General features: G+C 36.2%; 1 protein-coding gene across 3 annotated transcripts in view; it reads right to left on the bottom strand.

Moving 5' to 3' along the window:
- Positions 1–3586: 3586 nt before the first annotated feature.
- Positions 3587–18387, bottom strand: part of LOC131062505 (nonsense-mediated mRNA decay factor SMG7) — a 33738-nt gene continuing 18937 nt past the window's right edge. For 2 of the 3 annotated variants that reach the window (XM_059221720.1, XM_057996175.2), the window contains 3 exons: positions 4771–7408; positions 4236–4605; positions 3587–4002 (listed from right to left, as the gene is read on the bottom strand). In XM_059221720.1, the coding sequence (XP_059077703.1) occupies positions 4894–7408 (2515 nt within the window). In that variant the 3' untranslated portion in view covers positions 3587–4002; positions 4236–4605; positions 4771–4893. Of the gene's footprint in view, positions 4003–4235; positions 4609–4770; positions 7409–18387 lie in introns of those variants that run through there. The other variant, XM_057996176.2, reaches the window with a different exon arrangement.

Here is an 18387-nt window from a genome sequence, read left to right on the forward strand (position 1 = left end):
TGATACTTTAATTTCTAACCAAACTTGGGATTTAGTTCCCTTGCCTCATGGTAAAAATCTTGTTTCTTGCAGGTGGCTTTATAAAACCAAATTGAATGCTAATAATCAAGTTAGTAAATTTAAAGCTAGATTAGTTGCTAGAGGCTTTTCTCAAATTGAAGGATTAGATTATACGGAAACTTTTGCTCCTATTGCTAAAATGCCTACAATTAAACTTGTGCTTGCTTTAGCTTCTAGAATGAATTGGCCTATTCACCAAATGGAAGTTAAAAGTGCTTTTCTTAATGGTGATTTACATGAAGAAATTTATATGTCTCAACCTCCTAGTTTTATTATAGAAGGTAATGCACACTTAGTTTGTAAATTAAAGAAATCAATTTATGGATTAAAGCAATCTCCTAGGGAGTGGTATTCAAAGATTAATGCATTCTTTCTTTCTCAAGGCTTTATTAGAATTAAAAATGGTCCTAACTTGTATATTAAACATAGTGAAGATGATATTATCATTATTATCTTGTATGTAGATGATTTGATTCTTACTTCAAGTTCCAATACTTTGATTTATGATATTAAGTTTCAACTTAATCAAAATTTTCAAATGACTGATTTAGATCTTTTACATTATTTCTTAGGAATACAAATTTGGCAAACCTCTAAAAGAATTTTCTTATCTCAAAGTAAATATGCTCAAGATCTCATAGATAAGTTTAACATGAATGATGCTCACCATGTTTCAATTCCTATTGAATTAGGCACTAAGTTAATGCTTGATATGCAAACTTCTCTTGTTGATCCTACTTTGTATAGACAATTAGTTGGAAGTTTGAATTATTTAACTCTTACTAGGCCAAATATTGCTTATAATGTTGGTTTGGTTTCAAGATTCATGTTTAAACCTCAACAAATACACTTTAAAGTGCTAAAAGAATTTTAAGATATATTAAAGGAACTATTAATGTAGTTTTGTTTTATGATGCAAATTCTGATTTTATTTTAAAAGGTTTTACTGATTCCGATCTAGGTGGAGATCCCAATGATGGGAAATCTACTTGTGGTTATTGTTTTTTTGTTGGTTCAAGAGCAATTTCTTGGAATAATAAAAAGCAACAATCTACCTCTCTTGGATCCACTGAAGCTGAGTACAAAGGATGCACTAATGCTTCCAAAGAAGTCTTGTGGCTTAGAAGACTACTTGAAGATTTGGGTCTACCTCAACACGAACCAACTCAATTGTATTGTGACAACCAAAGTGCCATTGCTTTGGCTAAAAATTCAGTTTTCCATGCAAGGACAAAACACATTGCTCTCCAACACCACTTTATTAGAGAACAAATTGAAGACAAGCAAGTTTCACTCCTCTATTGCAAGGGGGAAGACTAAGTTGCAGATATTTTGACCAAGCCACTTTGTAAAGAAAAGTTCCAATTTCATTGTAAAAATCTTGGCTTGCAACCCATTGAAGGGTTTGATATAAACTCCCCAAGTAAAGCTTAAGGAGGGGTGTTAGAATATTTAATCTTTACTTGGCTTAGGTTTATTTGTATTTAGTTTAGGATATTCCTTTAGAATTCCTACATGTAATTTGTCCTCTAGTACATGTGTGAGGACAAGTCACTTCTTTTATTTTCTTTTATTAAGGAATATTAGATTTCCTCCATAAGAGGATATGGACACATGGCACACACATTTTATGAATGGTGGCATTCATAGATTTGGAAGTTACTTTGTAACGCCTCTCCTCATCTCTATTTAAAAGATGTAAAGAGCTTCTTGCTCTCTCTCTCTCTCATTTTAGGCATTGCTTCATTCATAATATCACAAAAAGTTTTTCTTTGTTTTTCCCCTTTCAAAAGTTCTTGTGCCGCCTCCTTCATATTTGGGTGATTGCTCCAAAGTTTTTTGTATTTCTCTTGGTAACATTTACTTCATCAATAAACTTAATGAATAAACTTACTTAGAATTCATTTTTCTTTCCTTACTCTTGTATTTCCTTTCATTATCATCTTTTCATCCATTGAGTTTATTCAACAGGTTTGAAATCATGTGGAATAAAAAATGATTACTTCAATTCAATCTCTTTGTTGCTCCAAGTTTGTGACTTTAAGGTCAGATAATTATCTTACAGGGCTTTACAAAAAATCTGCAATTAGGTACTCGTGGAAAATTTTGCCAAAGTGGTCAGCTGCTTTGCTCATGCATCTGCACTCATAGGAAATTTTGTGCAAATCAATAAAAGTTATACTCTATTTGGTTGTTGCCTTTCCAAGAAGAAATGTTAATTCATATTCTAAAATGAATTTGTCAAATCCCATCATCAATCAGAAGGAAAATACCCCATAATTCTTCAAGAATTCATATCATTTATTTCTTTATGGCGCTCTTAATAGATGAGAAAAAAGAAAAATTGAAATAACGAGACTGAATTTTTTTTGACATCTCCATGGGAAATAGAGTTTCAAGAGCTCATGGAGCTCATGGTGACTCTACCCTTAAAGCTTTGTCTATTGGGTTGAATTTTGCAGAAATTTTTCTTCTGTTTCAATATAATTGGCCTTTTTAATTTTAAAAAGTATCCAAAACTAGTACTTAAATCTAAGTATTTAAATATTTAAATGTTGTATATAGATACTTATTCTCAATTGGCATGTAAATATTCACCAACTTTATATTCTATTTCTTGCGATCACACAATCCATTACAATCTACCTCTTGCTGCCAGTATAATTGCCCCAGCTTCACATAGCATCATTAAATTGTATCCCGCCAAACATATATTGACAAGTTACCACCGACAACAAATGATGGCACACGTTAAGCAGAAGAATGCGTATGGTAGTTATCAAACACATGTATGCAACAAATGAATCAAAAATTAAGACAACCATAGATAAAATTACATTTATTCTCTCCACAAATTCTATCAAACAGCTCCTTTCGTTTTAACTTGTTACGATGAGTATATTAATCCCCAACCAAACATTCAATCAATCTCCATATTTAATCTCTCAAATAAAAAATTCTATTAACAAGCTCCCATCTCTCACTGAGTTTTAACTCGTTGCAGTGGGTATACTAATTCCCAACCAAATATCATTTTAATCTCCATATGAAATAAAACATAAAATCATCACAAACCCCAAACTTACAAAATGGCCTCAACTTTCCAATTCTCTGCTTTAATTAATTTACAAATCAATGAATGACAACCACCTCTACAACTTTTACACGTCCACAGCTTACACACAAAAAACATGATCAGCTTTGGATTTTCTTCCCTCACTACCAGCCTTTAGTAGAACCACCATAAGATAATCAAATGGCTTATATTAAGGAAATGAAATTGCTGGATGGGAAATATCATCTACTTTGTCGATACTGAATTACTGATGACATGACATTGATTCTAAAAATCTCTACACAGTTAACATCCAGAAGCACTTCTAAATACCATCATAGACTCTGGAAAGATCATGCCTCTTAATAACATTGTGTTCCAAACAGCAAACTGGTCAAACTATTCACAACCAAGCTAATCCAATAACCTAACAAGCTTGTTAAAGAACAAGAGTATCTATGAAAACACTAGTGGAAAGGATCAAACATCCTAATAATACTATATTATTACAGTGATTATGTGCACAAGTCAGACTAATACGCCAAAGCACAATTTTACTCTTTACATGTGAGTAGATACAAGCTGCAATTATAACTAGATATATACTAAATGTTCACATGATCGGATTCAGTCCTCTCAGTTCTTTTAACAAACTCAATTACAAAAACATTATATTATAAGTTATAATCAAGTAGCAATAGTATAGGCACTAGATGCCTTATCTGAACAAGCAAATGAAGTATTTTGCGCTTGATAATCTGTGACAAAACTGTCGTCTTTAAATTATTTGGGGATTCTTCAACAAGCTGAAAGATGGACTCAAAATGGATCAGAAGAATACAAGCTAAAAAGTTTCCGAATGCTCAGTTGCAAGTCAAAGCTCCTCCCTGCAATAAAAATTAATGCATTGTCATATAAACCCCAAAAGTGAATTTGGTTTGATAAGGAATAAATAACTCTTTGTACCTTTCCTCATCCAAAACATAGACTTCTATTCAACAAGAATACAGTAGTGTGAAGACTCTATCCCTGTTATTTCTACATGCTAAGTGACACTTCAAAACAAAAGCAAACACATCTATCATGTTTAAAAAGTTGTGTTGGGGCAAGGATCACTTGCCTTCAGTTATGGTGGTTTCCACAAAGCCAAGATTGGTATCATAATGGGTACATAAACCACCTATATGTCTCAAATCTTGCTCCCAGATAAAATGTACAAACAGCTTCAGCTTCATTGGTTCAATCAGCAACATTCATGTCCTAAGTTAAAACTCATGATTCCATGAACAACATCCAGCAGACTCGATGGGATTACCAATTCCAGTTTTATCTATAAATGATTGCATATATTCTTTCTCTTTCAGTGGATTCTTCAAAGCTTGCATTGATAGTTAATATATTGGTTCAAGTCCTTGCATACTCAGCAAAATTGCTACCAAATATGATTGGAACATCTGGAAGGTATGCTGAGTGTAGTAACAAAAACCTGCCTGCTGATAACAGTCCATTCAGTATAATTAGAAGTTTCAAGAACAGCAAAAACATACGATAGGATTACATTGTTCAAAATATAGTTACATACAAAAACATAATAGATCAACTTAAAGCCTTTGTCAGAGTGCACAACTCTTGGAAAGATGCAGCAGGGGTTTTACCTATCATTGTTAAGATTTAGAAACTGGATTGGCAGTCCCAGATTATATCTTCTATGTTTGGGAAAGACTCTTGCCATTGAGACATATTAAATATGTGTTCACGATATAGTTACGCATCCTTCTTTATGATGCAAATGGACCACCCATATGATACTGTCTGTACCATTCTTGCTGCTTTTGTAGTAAAAGTAACTGTTTTTGAGACTCAGATTGCTGCTGGGCCTCATAGAGTGATTGTAGGGTTCCAAATTGCAAGGGCTTTGCCTCCATGCTATAATCAAACCATTTACTCTGCTGGTCATGCAACAACTGCTCATAAAACTGCAAATCTAGTGTCTGCTTTTGTGGCTGATCATCAGCATGGCAAAATCCAGACAATCCAATTCCTGGAAATGGAAAGCCTGTGCTATCTGGTGAGACAGGAGATTTATCACTCGATGTCCATATACCATTGTCTGATGAATACATTGGAAGGCCCCAGTTTCCATACTTTTCACTGTTCATACCATGGATTCCAGAGGACGTGTAACCATCAAGCCATGCATAATCATCAACTTGAAGAGGAGCTTCAGCATCTTCATCACTCTGCCCAGACATGAATCGAGTAGAACCAAAACCAGGGGGTGGACCAATAGCAGAAGGTCCCATCCAACTTCTGCCAGGGTTCTCTTTGGCTACAGGCTGACCGCTAGGACGAAATGTCTTTAAAGAAGATTTTCCCAAATCTGAGCACTCCAATTGCATTGTAAATGCAGAATTTATACCTTTCGCCTCTATACTGACATTTCCTGATTGATTCATGTATTGCATACCAGTGGAAATATCTGGAGAACTATTAATATTATTTTCCTCTGGAAGCAAAGGTGCTGATGGATGTGGCCTAGCAACTGAGAAAGGAGAATCTGTACAAATACTAGAAGGGATACCACTAAGCTGATTTCTGTCATGCTGTGAATTAAGTCCCGTGAAATTTGATGACATGCCATATTTCTCACAAGCTGCCTGAGATGATACTAAGTCATTAATAGAGAGGTCTGACAGTCCAGCAAGGGATGGCACATCTATCTGCGTATTCCAATATGACAAACTCATATCAATATGCTTCTGTTGTCCAATAATACCTGGGGAATTGACTTTTGAATTTCCCAACCCACCCTTGAGCATCACATCGTGATTCTGGATGCCCCAGCTGCTTAGCGTGAGGCTAGGGAGAGCAGATAATGGCCCTCCGATGCTATTTTGCTTGTTCAGCTGCAGTCCTCCTTGGCACACTGGACTAACATTTCCACGACTGGGAATAACTGAAGAAACAGTTGTACCAACCAATGAATGCACAGTGCTGGATGCTGCAGAACCAATCCCAGTAACTGCTTGACCCAAAGATGCAGCATGGTTTATAGCCACACCATCACCTTGAAGTAATGCATCAGGAAGATAATCAGAAAAGGAACATGTAGGAAATTGAATTAACCCATGAGATACAGCACCTACTGAATACTCCTTGCCGATGCTAGATATTTCTAATTTCTCAAGTGGAATTTTACCTTGGAAAGCAGTTGATGTGTAGGTAACAGAAACATTTGGGACATTAAAAGATACTTCACCAGATTCTTTATCTGCAGAGATACGCATTGTATTCATAGCAGAGACATCCTTTGGCACAGGTTTAAAAACAATGTACTCTTCGTCGTCTTCATCCCCATTGACTGATTGTGGTAATGCATCTGTCATTGCTACTTTGTTTTCTTTAAATCCACCTACATACCCAATATTAGGTACTTCTGAAATACCTTGGTCAGATTCAGCCACCTCTTTGGCTATGATCTGTCCATTTACAGATGTATTGTTATCATTCATTTTCCCAGCCAAGTAAAACTTTCCAGTCTCTTTATCATAAGTGATTCCTCTTCCACTCCCACTAAATGCAGTTCCAATGGTCTTTCCTGCAGCCAAGAGTCGGTGAACACGGACCTGTTGTTCCTTTTTATCTCTCAACCCTACTCTGGTAGGGGTAATTGAATAGTCTAATTCCCTCTGGACAGGAAGAAGAGGAACAAACCCTTGCAGCTCAAAATCTTCCCATAATGTAACATCGCCTTCAATTATAATTTGAGGGTTATCCACACTACTAAAGGTGGCACCAGCATTCAAATCCTTGCCTCCAAGTAATTTGTTCAAAAGCTCGATGCACTGTTTCCAAAAGAAGTACCTTGCATTTGCTTGCTTTTCATCCTCTTCACTTGAAATTGTAATCTCTTTCCTGCAAGCCAACCACTCCATAAAAATTAGCATTGCAGGCAAAAAAGGGCTACTAGAGACATCGTTTGCATCTGCACATCTACGCATAAGTCGGCCTGCACACTCAAATGCTATGGTCAGTGCATTCTGTAATAATTCAGAGCGCTGCAAAATTTCAGCATAGGTTGGTTGCTGCACAGAATTGCTTCCATTTGCATTGTGCACAGTGAAAATAAGGATGCATACAAGCTGCAGTACCCCAGCAGCCCCGCTGCTTCCAGTGCCTATCCCACTTCGAAGCTCTGAGCCTAAGCCTGCTTCAAGGCATGTATCATCTAAAGCAAGCAATTGCTCCAAGTCATGTATGGTAGCAGCATAAACCTCTGGAAATGTCTCCAGGCTAAAAGGAATACACCATAAGCACCAGACGGAGAGTACAGAAAAGTGAAATAATTAGTGCACATACTTGATACATACTGCAAAATTGCAAATAATTAGCAAGATAGAAAATGCTAAAGAACTTTCAGCACAGGAATAAGTAATAAAAGAACAAGATGAAAGAGAATCGAATACAAAAATATAGAGCATAAATGACATCACAGATGATTTTGCAAAATAATATTGGCGTCAAAGAGAGAGGTTATGTTGCAATCCTCCTACCTGTTTGAGTTTTTAGCTCAGATACAAACTTCCGCACAGATTCAATGTGAATGTGCAGAGAAAAAATCAAGTTATTCAAGTTAGTCTATTTTGTCCTCTACCAATTGATTTTTTAGCTCAGATAGGAAATTCCACATAGGTTCAATGTGGACGTATGGAGATAAGTTCAAGTGATTCAAGTTAGTCTATTTTGTATTTCACTTTGGTGATTAAAATAAAACTCTTATTTATTTAAATAAGTCTAATAAAGTGTAGATAATCACTTATGATTTCAACTTATCTTCCATCTCATTCTTATAACTTATAAGTGATAAGGATGTTTTTGTAATTAAAGCTGATTTTTGGAAGATTAGATTTTTAGCTGAAATAAGAGCAAAATAGAAGATTGCAAGCATTTCATTCAGAGTATCTCTTTACTGGAAGAGTAGGTTTTATTAAGGACTGGAAAACTGAATGTAAGATACAAGTTGGTTTCTGTGCAAATGTGAGTTATATCAGTTGTGGAGGCTTCCATATATGTTTTTTGAATGATTGAAAAACAGGTATAAGGTGTAACTATCTGTGCATGCTTCCATTTTCGTTTCCACGGTTTGAATTTCAACGATTTGTGTGATGTTTTCAAAGCATTAGGTACCAGATATCAAATAGTGTTTGTCAAGTTTATTTCCATAAAACAAACTAATAGTTTAGTACCTTGAAATTTGTATTTAATAGTTTGTGATTATTTTTGCTGATTCAGACTGAAGTCAAACTATGTATTATCGCATTATGCAGTGTACATTATAATAAATGATCTCAAAATTAAAGATTAAAATCCATATTTCATAATTCATGGCATCCTTTCTCGTTTACTTTCACTCAGTCTCTATGCAATTAGCATGGCTTTAAACATATAAAAGACAGCAATTATTTCTCTCTTTTTTTATATTCTACATTTTTTGCCAAAAGATATTTGCTTCTATGGGTGCAAGCATGAGGGGACATCTTGTCCCCACCCCCCTATTCCTATAATGTCTCAAATGTTCCAGTTTAGTGTCTAGGCCTAGGGACACATCTCTGGGGAATACTGTCTAATACATAGAAAAACTCTTCTATATGAAGTATCGAGTGATTGTGACGGGATCAAAAAAATAAATTAGAGTAATGTTCAATTATTTGAATCAATATATTACTATTATACAGAAGGAAAATTGGGGACATAGGCATGCATTGGAATGTCTGCAGGTGGGTGCCTATTAGTGAGGGAAGAAGTTACATCAGTTGTAAATTACAATGTGTAAGTTAATTGTGTTTTTAGGCATGAATAACATATAAATCATTACAATATTACAATCATTGATACATTGACACCTTATGTCTAACTAAACCTGAATGTCTCTTATACAAATATTTCAAGCCCTATTCATTAGATCAACAACTTGCTACTAAGTGGCAAACCAATTAAGAAAAATGTGCTCAATACCAATCAGCCATTTAACATAGTGAAAATAAACATATTAGTCGGAGATATCCCTGAGGGTTTTTAATTGTTTCCTTAATGAGGGAACATTTCGAGGACTGAGCCAAGAACAAAATATACACACCGAGTCCCTTTTTATCTAAAAAATTGGTGACGTCCTAAAGAAAACCCCTAACTATGGAGGGCATCTCCTAGGAATGTTTAGGGCATCTCCTAGGAATGTGAGGGAGCGAGGAATGTAAAGGGGATGCTGGGGGGCAGCAACTGATTGTTAAGGTGCATATTTTTGGCATTCCATCATTTTAAGTTTTTGCTACTGTTTCCCAAATACCCTTTTTCTGCTCTTTGAATGTTATTCATGTTGTTCTGCTCAGAAGAAACTTCTTTATGCATTCAGAAGACAAATAACTCCCTCTATTCTACCATTTGCTGCCGTAACTTCATTTCTGTTACCTGCTGTAAAGGGCAAATGAATGTGAAACAACAGTGATTTGATCTTGTATATATAGCATTTTTGCTCATAATCTGATTAGGTCAACACTACTTCTTCTCCTTATACAGCTAGGCTGGCCCTCTAAAATTCTCTTGGAAGTTCACAACAGTGTAACAAGTTTATATATTGAACCCATACTTTGATCTATGATGTGTTGTGAACTTTAATTCTGATCTCTATATGAAGGAAATCAGTAATATATATATAGACATCCCCAAAAATCCATCCTTGTGTCCCTGTCCTAGAAGCTATACTAGGTCCTTCATCAACTATAAACATTATAATTAATTGCAAAACAGTGGTGCCAGTATGATTGGATTAAGCTGGTGGTCACATCACATTACAACCAAACAGCCTCAGAGCCTGCACTAATCAATGGCTGCTGTACTCTGCATCCATCTATATTGCAAGAAAAGCAACCTAGGGCGTCCCTTTCACATTTTAACAATCCACAACGGGTTTGGGTTGCCAATAGCCATTTCTTCCGCTTCTTATTACTCTTTTATGTTTTGTTTTTTACTTCATAATATTTATATTTCTTAAATATAAACATTATATATAACATATTGCTGAATATAATTATCTATTATAATATGCTTTATATCATTTTATAAATTTTCTGATATTAATAATAAATCAAAATCAGTTTGACCAACTACACGCTTCAATGTGTGTAGTATTGTAAGGTACAAAATGTTACATTGGTAATTGTAGCTTATATTGCATAAATTACCTTTTCAAGCATAACTAATGTGTGTTATTACATCATAACAAGGTTACTGGGAGACGGGGTTCTTGGAGACGCTGAAGACTGGTATCGGTACTGGTACGACTAATTTTCAAAAATAGGAAATGTGGGTACTTAAAGACGCCAATTTTTTCTAATATAATTTAATAATTTCTAGAAAATATCATGACAGAGAACTTTGAAAACAAGAACACTGGTAAAGTTTAACGTTAAACTTTAAATTGAACAAAGATTGAAATTAAAATTGCTTATACTACTGGTACCATATCTAATCTAAATGGCCTATGCATCGGGAAGTTTCCGAAGACGTGTCTCCTAGTAACATAGCATCATTATCATAAGCAAAAATGTACTAATGTATACATAGTGATCTAACATTAGTATAGTATCACATTATATCTAATACAAAGGCAAACTTTAATTTTATCCCAAAATTTGCCAAAGATAATAGAACCAAGAAGTTTGGTCATTAGATCAATCTCTCTTGAGATGCACAACAAATGAGAGAAATATCCCAGATCAAAAACTTGTGGAATGTAGTGATGATGAACCTCAATGTGCTTGGTGCAAGTATGATAAATACAATTTTCCACCATCTTTAGAGACATCTTAATTGTCACAAAAAGTGGAAATTTGGTAATCAGGGCAAATTGAAGATCACACAAAGCTCAACACAGCCAAATTGCTTTACAACTAGCATTAATCGTTACTCTATGTTCAGCTTCAATGGAAGACAAAATGTAGCCACCAATTGATCTCCAAGTATCAAATGAACCAACCCAATCAGCATCTGTATATCCTGTCAACTTGAAAGCTTCTTCCCTATGACAGTAAATGTCAAAGTCAAGAGTAACTTTGACATATCACAACATATGTTTAGCTACTTGTAGACACCTAAAATTGACTAGTAACATCTCCTTCACAAATAGTCCAACAAGAAAACCTTCAGAAGATCCAACCATTCAACAACAAGATCAAAAAAACCATATGATCAAGAAACAACTAGGATATAAGCCTCTCGAATCGAAGAAAGATCAAACCAAAACATAGACTCCCAAAACCAGGGAATAAGTCTAAAACTATCCTCTACATTCCTCAAATAAGCCCTCTAAAATTAACATCAATAACTTAAGACTCGTTCTCATTAGAAAAAAAAAAAAGTAAAAACAACCCATGCCAAACAAGCCTCAAATAAGCTCCTCCAGAACTAGCATCCCTTGCTCGAGATTTATTCTCATTAGAAGGCAATGGAAAAACAACATGTGCCAACCAATCCTTAAATGAGCCCTCTACAACTAACATCCATAACTCAAAATTCATTCCCATGAGAAAACAAAGCACCAAAAAAATGAATCTCAAAACAAGGTGGGAAATGCCTATCAAATGATTCATTGCCAATAGAACCAAGAGTGAAGAACGAGATTGCTCCTCCAAGATCGACCAAGCCAAAATGACTCTCCAAGATCAATCTCCTCAACAAATCCATGTTGAACTCATACCCAACACACGTGTAGGCTCCTTGGCCTTCCTACGTAAACCTCATCAAAGAGTAACTACCTCAACACATGATCGTCAATAACAAAAGACCTCTAGCTTCACTAAAATTTGATATAAGTGTACAACCAATCATCTCATGCCAACCGGACTCCAATGCAACACCATGATAACCTATGATCACAACACTTATCAATCAAATTACCACAAATCACCACCAAGGCTCTAAACATAGCCAAATCTTATATGGATCCATAGATTTTGGGACTTTCTAGACTCAATGGTGAGATTCGTTTTTGCCCAAGAGGTCTCTAGCAAAAGCTCACCCCATAACCTTCACAGATAGAGTTCAAGCAAAATACTCGCCAAATCTCCATCAAACCTGAGATCTACTGCAACTCAAGTGTACAAATGCACATGTAACGTTGACAATGCCTTCATTATTTTCCTACAAGGTCATGGATTCAACTATGCACAAGAATATACTCAAACCAAAGGTTAACAACTAAGAAGATGTTTACGCCTTCAACCTTGTAACCTGTTGTGACCATTTCACACATCGCCCCATTGCAAATGGAGACCCCTGCTTTTTGCTTTCTAGGGTTTGTTTTTTAGGTCTTTTAGGGTTTTTTCTGTTAGCCTTTAGCTTTCGAGTGTGGCCAAGGGGATCACCTGCATAGCAGGTTCTGCTTGAGTTAGGTCAAGTTGGTGAGTGATGAAGTCTGGAATGTCCTGATCCTGAAATGAAGTCTGGAAAGTCCTGGTCCTAAAATTTGGCTAAGTCTGGAATGTCCTGATCCTGAAATGAAGTCTGGAAAGTCCTGATCCTAAAATTTGGCTAAGTCTGGAATGTCCTGATCCTGAAATTTGGCTAAGTCTAGAATGTCCTGATCCTGAAATGAAGTTTGGAAAGTCCTGATCCTGAAATTTGGCTAAGTCTGGAATGTCCTGATCCTGAAATTTGACTAAGTTTGGAAAACTGAAAATCCTCCAAAAACTAGATTTTGCAATATAGCTCCTGGAGGTCTGAAACCACTCTCAAACATCCTGAAAGTATATATGGAATATAACTTAAAGTATAAGGGAGAGTTCAAAAAGTCAAATTTCGCTCCTGACCCTTCCAGAGGGTCCAAAGCGAATTTCGCTCCTGACCCTTCCAAAGGGTCCAAGGCGAAAATCTCCATTAGGCATTCTAGTTTGACCCAAACTTAGAACCAACTCGTTCCCAGGCATCTTTGAGGGTAAAACACTTGTTTGGATGGAAAAATGAGAAAATGAAGTCAGGATTTTGGCCAAGATTAGGAATTTCGCTCCTGACCCTTCCAGAGGGTCCAAGGCGAAAATCAACCTAGGACTCATTCCTTGCCTTATTTGACCAAATTTTGATTTGCAAGGCATTTTGAAGGGAAAATTGGAAATGATTCAAAACCTCGAAGAAAATGATGGATTCTATCCTGGAAGAGGAATTTCGCTCCTGACCCTTCCAGAGGGTCTAGAGCGAAATTCATTATAAAATTCATTTGCCACCTTGTTTGAGCTTGAAAACTTGTTCCTAACTTGGAAAACCATCTAATTTTGCCTTGTGAAGTGGTTTGAACCAAAAAAATTGAATAGTTTAGCCTGGAATGAAGATTTCGCTCCTGACCTTTGCTGAGGGTCCAGGGCGAAAATTTTATATGAGCTTATTTTTCACTAATTTTGGCTAACTTGTTTTGTGCAGGGTCTCTTGGAGTGAAGGTTGAACATCATTCAAAGGTTTGGAAGCATGCAAAATGATGAATTCTGGACAAGGAAGGCAATTTCGCTCCTGACCCTTCCAGAGGGTCCAGAGGGTCCAGAGCGAAATTCCCAATAGCTCTCATCTTGCAATGAAAAAAGTCAAGTTTTAGGCATGAGTGAAACAAGAACAACTTCCTTTTGCCTCCTGAAGAAGTTTTAACTTTGAAGAATGAAGGATTTTGCTTGAAAACTCAAAATCGCTCCTGACCCTTGCTAAGGGTCTAGGGCGAAAATTTTATGGGGGATGTTTTTGCTTAGTTTTGGAATGTCAAAGAGGTTTCAAGGTGAAAAATGAAACATTTTCAGTCTAGATTGCAAAATTCGCTCCCAACCCTTGGCGAAAAGGCTTAGAAGGAGGCTTTCTTGCTTGGTTTGGTTGAAATGAAGTATCAAAAGCATGATGAAAGATGAGAACCTACCTTGCAAAGGAGTTTCAAGTTGGAAAAATGAAGATTTTTTTTAAAAATTGCAAAAATCGCTCCTGACCCTTGCTGAGGGCCCAGGGCGAAATTTCCAAGTTCTTCCCTTTTTATTTTTTTTTTTTGGCAAAATTAAGGCAAGATCTTGCTATTCATGATTTGGATGGGAGGGAGGCATGATGTTCTTTGCCTTAGAAGTGATGTCAAGTTAAAAGCATAAAGAAATATGCCTAAAATTCAAAATTCGCTCCTAACCCTCTCAGGAGGTCCAGGGCGAAAATCTTAAAATCTCCCATTTTGCCTGGCAAAACGAAATTAAACTTGGATTGGGAGAAAGAAGAAAGATATTTCCTAGCATTGTGAGGTGGATTGAAGTTGGAATGATAAAAAATGAGCTACAAAAAGCAAAAATCGCTCCTGACCCTTCCAAAGGGTCCAGGGCGAAATTCACATGTTCACCTAATTTCCTCATAAAAAATTGAAATGCAAGACTTGATTAGGTCAAAACAAGCATATGCTCGCCTTCCGGGAAATTTTGGAGTGAAAGAAATGAGATATTCAAGACCTAATTGGAAAAATCGCTCCTGACCCTCTCAGGAGGCCCAAGGCGAAAATATCAAAAAATCTATCATTCAACCTTGTTTGATTGAGTCTAAGGTAAATTGCAAGATTGATTTTTGCAAATATTGATTGAGAAAATTTCAATTTTATCAAGTGAGCTAGTCTAGACAGAGGGTTCAAACCATCACTTTGGATATTTTTGATGCTTAAGAAGGAAACAAGTTTCATTAAGTCTTGATCAAACCTTAATATTCCTAAGCTAGCCCACAATTTTCACTAAATTTGCCAAATTCAAGACATGGGAAGCTAAATCAAGTTCGCATGAATTAGGGCCTTTGTAACTAATTTCCAAGCCTTAAAACAAATAAAAACCACCTTTGAAACCTTGGAATTAATTTTAAAACTTAAAAAATCAAGGTGAGCGCTCAAAACACATTTATTGGCTAAATAAACATGTCGGCCTCCTTTTAAGTGGGATTTTATCCTATTTTGCTACTAAATAAACATGTCGGCCTCCTTTTAAGTGGGATTTTATCCTATTTTGCTACTAAATAAACATGTCGGCCTCCTTCTAAAAGGGATTTTATTTTATTTTTTGTTTATTTGCTAGGTCGGCCTCATGGTAAATCAAGATGAGCACTCTATATAATGGGAGAGGTTCTTTAGCAAATTCAAATCATTCTTGCATTATCTCTCATGTGAATTTAAAGAGCATATTTGAAGGTGCGAAATTGGGCAAGCTAGAGGATAATTTCCAGATTTTGGAAGGTGTTTTGAAGGCGATTTTTTGCTAAGAGTGGAGACTAATGAAGGTGAAATCCATTTTGAAGGCTAATGGAGGCGTAATTCATCCAAGGGAGGACTATAATCTAAGCCTTGTCCATCAAAATCCGGTCTTCTTTCATCATTTTTCAAGGTTTTATAGTTAAGCATTCAAGGGGGATGTATGAAGAATCATTTTGAAGCCTCTTATTCAAGACTTATTGTGATCTCATTGCAATTTTGTAAAATCTAAGTCTTGAAAATCCAATTTCCATTCATAATTAATTTGAAAATGTATAATTCTTGATTTATCATGACTTTTTCAAATTAATATCTTAAGTTATACCCTTGAAAGGTCTTAAATTTCATGCTTTAAGGTTTGATGCTCAAAGACTAACTCTAATCTTTTGTGTAGGCATCGAATGGCGGCCCCGGAGTCGAAGGATCAATTACTTGGCAGACCCTCATCAAAGAAGATCAAGTCAGGACAAGGACGACCTCCTCCCGTCTAGGATCGACAAGGACGGCCTTCTTCGGTCAAGCATCATCAGGAATAACCTCTTCCAGTCCAGCATCATTAAGGGCGACCTTCTCCATCTATCCTCCAGTCCAGCATTTGAAGGAAAGCATCACCAAATTGAGCATCAACCAAGTGTTAGACAAGGTGGCCTCCTAGTCATCACTCCTCCAGTCGGGTTGGTCCACCTCAGCATGTCCAGATTCGATGTACCTGACTCATTAAAGGTGGCACAAACTTCGATGTACCTACCCCAGCTATCCATTGGTCGAATATTCCAGAGACAACATGTGTCCATTTAATACAATTATTTCATTGGTGGGAATTAAGTTTGTTGTAATAAACCCTAATTAGGGTTTTCATTGTAGAATCTTGGCCATTGATCTCAAATTGATCTTAGCCATTGAATTGTATTAAGGGCACTATATAAGCCCCAGCTCTTCATTTGTAAAGGGGAAGAGGAAATAGAGAGTAGTTAGAAGGTGAATAGTTAGAAATAGTGAACAGTCAGTTGATAGAATAGCAATTAGAGTAGAATAGAAAGAGAAGGCAAAGATTGTTGCCAAGATGTTGTTGTAAAAGACTTGTAAAACTTCATTGAAGAAATGGTGAAATTTATGGGTCGATTCAACAATTTGCATGGTCTCTATACTTCTCATATTTGATTTCATGTTATTAGATGAGTGGAAGAAATGTGTTTGATTGATGGTGAAATTCGTATATCCATACTACTAGCAGTTTGTTGATTGCAGACTTGCCTTGTGTAGTCAACTGGAATCATTCAGCTTAAGCTTAACTTCAATTGTCGCTCCTTCATTGATATGCATCAGCTTGATGGTGTCTATGCATGTAGTGATGATTTGAACATCATAAAGCTTTCCTTCAAAGATCGCACTAACCTTGTGGAGATGGTCCTGGGATGTCAAAACAAGACTTAGTTAGAATTTCATCAAAGATCATTCATTGCTCCTACATTCTTAGTGTTAGGATTAGATCCTTTCCTCGCCCTCGTCTTTTTTCCTTTTTTTTTTCAAATCTAATCCAGTAAAATCTTGTGATTCCAGCAAATCAAATGTTCAATCATCAAGCGTAAGTCCCCTTGTGATTCCAACAAGATTACATCATACCACAGAGAGCTTATCCTCACGTAGAGATCCTACAGCAAAGAACCTTGAAGTCATCCCGATTGATCCTTTTCGCGACATCTTCAGCATTCAGAGACTTTATTCAAGAGAGGATAAGGTACCTTTAGGTATTTTATTCTGTGTTTGGTCATGTACAAAATACACATCAACATAACCAAGCTCTAATATTGAATTAAAGGAAATTTACAGCCATAATAAACTATTTCGCCATAAACTAACAAGATTAGACATATCATCAAGATGGCACAAGGTATAACTTGAGAAAAACCTTCGTAAGGGAAAATCATCCTCCAACAGCACTCACACACTCAATGTATTATCTCATAAACAAAACCACAATACACTTTGAAACTATGTTACCTCAAGTTTCCAAGATAGGGATGGCAAGGGCCATGGGGACACATTTCAAGGTCCCCAATTTTTCGGGCCATTTTTGGGGGATGGTGAGAGAGCAATAAAAAAAATGGGGAAATTTTTAAATATATAGGAAAATTTTAAATATTTATATGATACATTGATAAAGCATTCATATATACATTATAGAACCTTAATCCATAACACTTGCGTTAAATTGAGAGCTCACGAGTCAAAGTCAAACAAATTAGCAAATGTGATAATGTCTAAACTTATTCAAAATGTTTTCATAATTCATTGTCAATATGCATGTGCTATTAAAAATTAGTATACAAGTTTCACTTTCGATTACAATATGTATAGAGAGAGCTGGGGTGTAGGCACTAACAAGGAAAGAATATTGAAACATTTTTTCTTTTGATTTCTGAGTTTTTTTATTTTAAAAATGTGACTTTTGAAGGGGACTGTTGTTTGTAACTAGGGTTATGTATGGGTTCGGATTGCCTTAAGGCAACATCCGAACCCCTTTAGGTCTGGGCCCTATCCTAGGGTAACGTGACCCTAATATATGCCCAGCCCAATATCCACACTATGCTAAATACACGCCACCTAATATATTGGCGCCAAAACTCAAAGGAGGCCGACTTGCAATCAAGGATTAAAGATGTGTATAAATAAGAGACATTTTGCAAGTCAATACACACTCATCCATTCTGCAAGCAAATGCGAAAACAGCTCTGCTAATAAGGTGCGAATTCATAAGGAAGAAAGCGAATTCATCCAGACTTGTGCGAATTTGTTCAAGAGTACATAGGTGGTGTTGTACAAACTTGGAGAACTTAGAAAGAGCAGATCTGCCATACAAAAGGATCAGATCTGACAGAGAAGCTAAGTATTGTATTTGTGCATTTAAGAGGAGAATATATAATCCGACCTGTGGGTCTTTCATGCTGGGTTTTTCCTCCTTGGAGGTTTTCCCAGCGTATGT

Source organism: Cryptomeria japonica, chromosome 1, assembly GCF_030272615.1.
Source record: "Cryptomeria japonica chromosome 1, Sugi_1.0, whole genome shotgun sequence".
Classification (NCBI taxonomy): domain Eukaryota; kingdom Viridiplantae; phylum Streptophyta; class Pinopsida; order Cupressales; family Cupressaceae; genus Cryptomeria; species Cryptomeria japonica.